At 35.9% G+C, this 8,929-nt stretch overlaps 1 protein-coding gene across 1 annotated transcript; it reads left to right on the top strand.

Moving 5' to 3' along the window:
- Window positions 1-2,260: 2,260 nt before the first annotated feature.
- On the top strand, window positions 2,261-2,809 carry LOC131857635 (uncharacterized). Its single transcript, XM_059210328.1, has one exon. It carries the CDS (start codon window positions 2,261-2,263, stop codon window positions 2,807-2,809), a length of 549 nt encoding a protein of 182 aa, XP_059066311.1.
- Window positions 2,810-8,929: the final 6,120 nt, after the last annotated feature.

Raw genomic sequence — 8,929 nt, 5'->3', positions numbered from 1 at the left:
ACTCAGAACCAACAGAGGACAGAGATGAGTTCGATATATTAGATCCAAGATGCATAAGTCAATCTGCTAACACCTTTCTTGGCAGATCCAAAGGAATGAGAGGGAGAAGGAGCCACGAGATGATAAGAGAACAAAGAGCAGAGGAAAAAGGAATTATTAGTATATTGGATTACATGAAAGTACCCAAGGGAGGAAACCCCTCCCTTGGAGAAAGATGAAGATTACATCCTGGAATGTTAGGGGCCTATCTGCCCCTGATAAAAAGCACTTGTTCAAAAGAGTTTTGAACAAGTTAGATTCAGATCTAGTTAAGTTGCAAGAAACCAAGCTCAGTGGAGAAAAAGCTATGGAACTTATGAAATACTGCTTCAGATGGGAAGGTGTTTTCCAAGATGCTCAAGGCACTGCTGGAGGGCTGGGATTAATGTGGAACCCGGCTCATGTGGAGGTCAATCTGATTGCATCATGCAACAATTAGATGGCATGCATTGTTCACCATAAAACAACAAACCTCAATTTTCCTTTGTTCAACTTATATGGACCTATTAGAACAGAAGAGAAACTGAAAGCCTAGACAGAAATTACTGATCAAGCTAGGCTGCTTGATTTGGATAAAATAATAATGGCAGGAGACTTCAATGCTATACTGGACATCGATGAAAAGGAGGGAGGTCTCAGGAAATCTACAAAGGTGATAGATGATTTCAGGGATTTTGTATCAAATTGCAAATTGATAGATATTATACCAAAAAATGGTCGGTTTACTTGGACAAACATAAAACTTAATTTTTTGAAAATCTTGGAAAGATTAGACTGCTTCTTTGTTGAGGATTGGTGGATAAGGGGTGAATTTGTCATGGAGACTAACATTGTTCCTCAAATCAGCTCAGATCACTTCCCTCTATCCCTGTCAATCGCACAAGAGTTAACTAGTAAGAAAAACTATTTCAAATTTTTAAGCATGTGGTGGCACGATCCAAATCTCATGACCAATCTTAAAAATTGGTGGTTAGAAGGAAACATTTTTTCTGGTTCCCCAAGCTACAAATTCATGAAACGAATCCACTTTCTAAAAAATAAACTCAAAATCTGGAATAGATTCTCCTTCAAGAACATATTTGCAGAAAAAACCAGATTAGAAGAGGAAATGGAAACTATTAGTAATCGGGTTATGGTGGACGGAATGACAAATTCCAACTATGAATTAGAAAAAAAATTAAAAGAACAGTATTGGGAGATTTTAAAGAGGGAAAAAACATACTGGAAGGACAAGTCTAGAGAACTGTGGATAGTGGATGGAGATTTGAACACAAAATTCTTTCATGCATCCTCCAAAGCTAGAAGAGCCAAGAACAAAATCAACGCAATCAAGGATGAACAGGGCTCACTAAAAACATCTAAGAAAGAAATAGAGCAAGCAGCACTAGATTACTTCATAGGGTTGTTGGGAGAAAAGTACCAGAATGACAATGAGAATTTCCCTATAATTTCAAAGGTGATTGACAAACTTATAACAGAAGGGGATTGTGAAATGCTGCTTGCACCTTTTTCACTAGAAGAAATAAAAAAGGCTACCTTTTCTCTACATCCACATAAGGCACCCAAACTGGATGGACTGACTGCAAAATTCTTCTAGAATTGTTGGGATTTTATGGGCAAAGACATCTGGTCTGTAGTTGAGGAATTCAGAAAGAAGCAAAAGTTTGTTAAAGAAATAAACCACACTCTAATTGCGCTAATACCCAAGAAGTAGGATTGTGAATCAATGAAGGATTTTTGTCCCATATCCCTGTGCAACACAATTTACAAAATCATCTCCAAAGCCTTGGCTGAAATACTAAAGAAATTGCTTCCTAAACTCATCTCGAAAAATCAAAATGGATTCACTCTAGGAAGGGAAATAGTGGACAACATCATCTTGGTTTTTGAAATCATTCACTCTATCCATAAAGAAAAGCAAAAAGGTATGATCATCAAACTTGATGTAGCTAAAGCATATGATCGTGTTGTTTGGAATTTCTTAATATGTTTCCTTAAAAAATTTGGATTCCCTGGAAAATGGATTGAGTGTATCAAATTTTGCATATCTACTGTAAACTTTTTATTGTTGGTAAATAGAAATGTATGCGGATTCTTTGGTGCCACCAATGGTTTGTGACATGGTGACCCTCTGTCCCCAGTCCTTTTTGTGCTCATGGCTGAAGTGTTAGGAAAACTGATTAAAAAAAGACAATCAAAAAACACATGGAAAGGAATCAAAATGCATGAACAGATGAGAGTTGTCACTCATTCTCAGTTTGTCGACGACACCATTATCTTTGGAGAAGCGACAATTGAGGAAGCAAAATGCATTATGAATACATTGGACAACTACTTAGAACAGTCCGGGCAGATTATGAACAAGCAGAAATCACAAGTAATATTTTTGAACACCACTAAGAAATCTCAGCAAAGAATTGCAAATCTCATGGGGATAGAAATTGCAGACCTCCCCCTCAAATATCTTGGAGTCCGAATAGACAAAGGTTGCAGACAATCACAAATATGGGATGATGTGAAGAATTCTTGTTTAGCAAAATCAGATCAATGGAAGAATAGATGGCTATCACAGGTAGGGAGACTCACCATGGTAAAATCAGTACTTTTAGCTATCCCAATTTACAGTATGTCTTGCTTCAAGCTTCCATATGCTGTTGGAAAAAACTTAGACAATATTCTGAGGAAATTTGTATGGGAAGGAGCTAAGGAGACTAGAAAGATACCTCTCATAAATTGGGATACAATGTGCTTAGTAAAAGAAGAGGACTAAGGAAAATAGACCTGCAGAATAAAGCCTTGGGTATAAAACTGGCATGGAAAATGTACGCTGAGCCCCAAAAGCTATGGTGCAGGATATTCCAAAGGAAGTATCTAGACTCGGAAAACCCAAACAGAATTCTTACCATGGCGAACTTTGAAAGAGGATCGGCCACATGGAACTTTCTGTGGGACTGCAGAAGTATCATAACGGAGCATATTTCTTGGCATGTTGGGAATGGCAGAACGACTAAATTTTGGAGAGATTCTTGGGAAGGGGAACCCGCTCTGATGGAATTAATCAACAATCATGACTAGATCGAGAGCATGGAGAACACTTGGGGCCAATTTGTGGGCGATTACTTTGACACAGCTAAAGAAAAGGATGGGAAAAGAGCATGTAAACAGTTCACCAATGGATGCCCAATATTATGCAACCAAACAAACGAAATACTAAAAGGCAGAGTCATCCCAATATCATTAGAAGAAGACAAGATTTTCTGGTGTGTTGCCAAATCTGGTGCATATTCAGTAAAACTTGGATATGAAGTTCAAAGGAATAAAAATTCTAATTTGGAATGGCCATACAAGTTATGTTGGGACAAGAAGCTCCTACCAAAAGCAGGAGCATTCTTGTGGATAGCACTCCACAATAGAATTCTAACTGGGGATAGATTAAAAATGGTAGGCATTGAGGGCCCCAACATGTGCATCATGTGTAGAACACAAGAAGAAACTGCCAATCATCTACTTTACAACTGTCCTTATGCGGAAACCTGTTGGAATTGGTTCTTTGAGAATACAAATTTCAAATGTGTCAGGAATGAACAGTTATATAACTTCCTCACTGCATGGCCTATCAAGTACAACTCAAAATGGAGCGACCTCTGGATAGTTGGACCATCATTGATTACATGGCATATCTGGAATGAAAGGAACAAGAGGATATTTAAAGAAAAAGAGCTCCCAGTAGACAAACTCATCTGCAATATCAAAAGTGCAATTGAAGAAACTATCAATGGAAAAGTAAGCAAATATAAAAATAATGCATATAATGAATGGGATCGCATGATGGAAAAATATTGGCTTTTGAAAAGACAGACATACATCCCACTCACCACCAATAAGAAACTGGATAAAAAGAACGTCAGATGGAAAGCTCCGCAAGAGGATTGGTTGAAACTAAACTTTGATGGTGCGAGTAGAGGAAACCTCGGAGAAGTTAGCCTGGGTGTCATAATCAGAAATAACACGGGAGATATTCTTCACAGAGCATATGGTGACCTTGGCCATGTCACCAATAATGTGGCAGAAATCAGAGCTTTAGAGGCAGGATTGAATCTATGTGTACAAAAAGGACTCTCCAAAATCATCATTGAGGGAGACTCACAGATTGTTATAAATGGGATAATCAAATCATATTTTCACAGTTGGAATTTGGAAAAATGGCTTCCCCGAATTAACCAGCTACTTAGCTCAATTGGAACTTATGATATCAATCATGTATACAGAGAAGGGAATCGGTTGGCAAACCATCTAGCAAATCTGGGAGTTGAAAGCAATAATGAAATTGTCACATTTGACAAATACTCGATGACAAAAAGCATTATTGAGCTGAGCAAGATGGATTCTTCATGCGAAGGCATTGGTTAAAAAATCCAAGGAATTAACATTCCGACCCAAGATATGTAGGTGGCAAGAGATATATGGGTCTACCTTCATAGTATATCTTGGATCAGGATTATGTAATCAGGGTGGCGGGTGGATAGTCTTAGTTTTTATGTTATGTCTAAAGGCAAACAATATGTAACCGTATTTTGATACATTAATATAGGGCGCTATCCCCGTAAAGATAACACTTACCTTAAAAAAAAAAGATATACTTATGCAAGTAGTATTTTCTTTTTGCCTTTTAAGAAATTATAATTGTAATATTTTTTATCAAAAGGGAAAATATATGTGGTATTGGATGACCTAAATAGGGTTTGATATATTACTATGTCATCTTATATTCTCTTAATATTATTTTCACCCTAGGTAAATAATTTGAACATATTCATTAGGGTGAGTCATTTAATGCTTGATTGGTTTTTGCAAAGGTTACTTCATATGATATAATATTTCCCACCCAAATTAAAGATTACCACAAAAGGTGAGAAAATATTGTAACATTGTCGGAAGGGAAGTATTTTATTTTACTTACTATACAAAATCTTTTACCTTATGTTATTTAATGAAAACTATTATTGGAATAAATATTTACAAGTGTTTAATACTTTGATTTAAGTGAATTATCATAAATAAGTATTTTACATAGGGTAAAAGGATTATTGCCTAATCTAAAGTGGAATATATTTAATCTTTAATCAAGGGATTTGATTGGTTTATTTTATGTGCAGGAGATATTGAATATTTACGGGAAGTATTATCAAAGTGGAGGATAAAGGATATATTATTAAAGCTTTATTTAGTGTGTATTTTAGGGATTCAAATGTAATTATCTCTGTAAACCAAAGGGTGTGTCCTTTGGAAAAACAACTGTCCGTAACTCCCTCTTATATGCGAAAGGGTGTGTCCTTTCACATATATCTTTTGGATCAGGTATTTATAGGGAGTCTTTTTCAATTAAGAAAAAAAAGAATTCAATATCTGTCATGCTGCCAGTAGGGGCTATGGGATGTCTGTGTTGGATAAGTTTGTAGGAATGGAAGTATCATTTTGAGCAATCATTATGTAATGGAGTATCTGTAAGTGCAGCTTATGTGTGCGATTATTTCCTGAAAGATCAATTTATACAAGGTTCGCTCTCTCTTTCCAAATATTGTGTACATTCTTGTGTTGATGATTATTTTTGTCCTCTTGATAAATTTGTTTAATAGATTTGCTATGATGTGAGTCACATGCTGTTGCATTAAATGAAAGATTGGGTTGTTATTGTTTGTGTAATACATATTGAGCCTTCATAGTTGATGAGAAATTGTCTCTTGAGTTTGATAGGATTTTCTGTCCACAAAGTGTCATATATACCCTTGGATAAGAGGCACTGGTCTGTTGTTTATCTTTTAAGGTCCTGATCTGTATGCATTCAAGGTCCTTGACAGAGAAACATTCTTCCATATCCTATTTGAACTAATCCTTGTAGATTTCATTCAAGTCCTGAAATTATTTCATTTTCAATATACAATATCTTTAACATACACTTTTATTCATATTCAGTTTTTAGTTTTCAAAGTATTCAGCTAAAGCACATGATATAGCATAGTTGTAGAACACTAATTTGTCTGTTGTGTAAACTTTCTTAGAGGCTTAAATCCACATTTAAATAACTCTTTTGTGCTTGAGAGGGAAGGGTACACCCGCCTAGGTCTTGTGGAGCCTGAAGTGTAGAGGGATTTGGTCTTCGACCATCCCTGTTCGTTGGCCGAGGCTCATTGGATTTCCTAAGGAGTTGGCAAGTTTTTGGGTTTTCCAATCTGTGGTTTTGGGTACCAACAAAACTATTGAATAAGTTTGGGCTAGAGAATTCCAAAATGATATGTACACCTATGACTACCGGATGCAAGTTAATTAAATATGACAAATCTCCTAAGGATGCAAGTTGGTACAAATTAATGATTGGAAGATTGTTATATCTAACTGCTACCAGACCAGATATCATGCATGTATTATGTTTGGCAACAATGTTTTAGCAAGAACCGAAAGAATCACATGTTATGGCAGTGAAAAAGATTTCTAGATATCTTAAAGGAACAAATGAATTTGGTTTTTGGTATCCCAAGAGCTCATATTTTGCCCTCACATCTTAAATAGATGCAGATTGGGCCTCAAGTGTTGATGATAGAAAAAGTACAAGTGGAGGAGCATTCTTTCTTAGCTCCAGTTAGTTGCTTGGTTGAGTAAGAAGCAATATTGTGTCTTTATCTACGATAAAAGCAGAGTACATTGCAACATCTTCTTGTTGTACTCATATTTTATGGATGAAGTAAATCTTGAAAGATATTGGTGTAAAGTTTGATGATCCCATTCCAATCATGTGTGATAATACTAGTGCAATAAATATTTCAAAGAATTGGGTACAACATTCTATAAAAAATCATATATCTATCATGTATCACTTCTTGAGGGAAAAAGGTTCTAAATAATGAGGTCAAACTTGAGTATGTACCTACAAAAGAGTAGATTGCAGACATATTCACTAAGGCATTATGCAAAGATACTTCTAAGTAATCTCTGACAGAAGTTAGGGGTATTACCCCTTACTAGTTTGAACTAATATGCATTTCAGATGTGCATTGGTCCAGTGAGTAGCATGCATATTCTTTTATGGACCGATGTTGGGTGTTGGTGTGCTTCCTCTCAGGGGGAGCAAGAATGAGCTTTTTAGGGGGAGTTTTGTTCACCTTTTTCATTGCTATCAAAGGGGGAGAGAGAGATGATTGTGTTGATCTTTTATTTTTCATGTTGTTGTTGTTGATGGATGTTGTTATTGATGACAAAGGGGGAGATTGTTAGCATTTCACTATGTGTTGTCATTGATGTCAAATCCTTTGGTTTGGATTAGGTCTAGATGTGGTATGATGATCATAAGTGTTTGATTAAGCTTTGTTGTATGCTTGGAGGTTTCCTAGTTTCACTAGATGAGTTTGGTATCTCCAAAGATGTTTCTTAGTATTCTCTTTGGGTCTGGATTGGTCTAGAGCTCAAGAACTTGGACTCGATATTGAGGTTGTATAATGTGTGAATGTATTTTGGGTTTGGATTTGGTAATGTAAGTAGCATGTTGATATGTTCAATGTGGAATGGTGTGATATGATCCACTTCTCATTGTTTTCCACCATCAGAATGTTTAGTGGAGACCTATTTTAGATCTCTATCTTAGCCGACATTGAGAATTTTGATTTTCAGAGATAGTACTTATAGGAATATCATTTGATGAGTTGAGATATGGCTTTTTGTGTTGAAGACATGCGAGATTGAAATAGTCCAATTGTTGTTTGAGTATAGTATTGCAGATTATTACAAGAAGCTGTTCTGATAGTGCAGACTGTGTTTTTGTGGTGGATTATCTTTATCTTTTTTTCTTCATCGGTAGTGAGCCTTTCAAGGAAATGAGCCCACTAGTAGTGAGCCTTTCAGGGCAGTGAGCCCACCTATAGTGAGCACCTTGACAGTGAGCCACCCTTTATAAAAATCATCTTAATCGGTGTTTATATATTGAGAATTAACATTCTCCATGGTTTTTCCCCTTTTGGGTTTTCCACATAAATCTTGGTGTTTCTTGTGTCTGATCTGTTTCTTGCATGCACTTTCACTTTCTTAGATAATTATGTTAATTACTCTGGATCTGTGTGTTAAGGTTAAAAGAAAAATTTATTATCAATTGATTCACCCCCCCCTTAGTTGCCCGAATAATCAACAGGTTTGTATGGATGTTAAGAGATTGAAGGAAGTTTTTGGCCAAATATGAGCTCTACAACTACTAAATGTTGATAATCGAGTGTTGTGTATGACACAAATATCCAAAGAGGGTTCTAAACAAGTATAAATGGCACAAATGTCTAAATAAGTGCATTAGACAAGTAGAAATGGTGTAACTATCCAATTATTCAAGTGCCTCCAAATTTTAGGGATGATTTATTTTAAAATTTTACACACTTCTCTAGTTTAGTTCATGCTTCAAATGTGAAGTTGATGGTGTGTCGGCATGGTTGTCATTGACGTCAATAAACTGATTTTGTGTTTTAGTAATTAGTTTGTGTGCCACATCTCTGATATGTTGCAGTTGTAGTCATGAGGTTTTGGTATGATTTTAGATGTTGCCTTGGGATGTCATGTTTATGATTTGGGGCTCCGGAAGTTGTGATTTAGACTTGTGCTCAATAATGATGATATTTGACAGTATTTGTAGTGCTCTGTATTTATCTGTATTTTTGTTTTTGATAATGATATTTTGGATTTAAGCTATTCATATGTTTATTTTTATTATTCTGATTTGGGATGTGATGATGTGCTCTGAATTCATAGTTGATATGATCATTTCGGGTCTTGTTGACCTTGAATGTTCTATTTTTTCTCCAATGATTGTGGCATATGAATAACGTGTTGTTTTAATCAATGTAGTGCTTTGTGGTTT

Source organism: Cryptomeria japonica, chromosome 8 (genome assembly GCF_030272615.1).
Source record: "Cryptomeria japonica chromosome 8, Sugi_1.0, whole genome shotgun sequence".
Classification (NCBI taxonomy): domain Eukaryota; kingdom Viridiplantae; phylum Streptophyta; class Pinopsida; order Cupressales; family Cupressaceae; genus Cryptomeria; species Cryptomeria japonica.
This window is presented reverse-complemented; position numbering and strand designations above follow the sequence as displayed.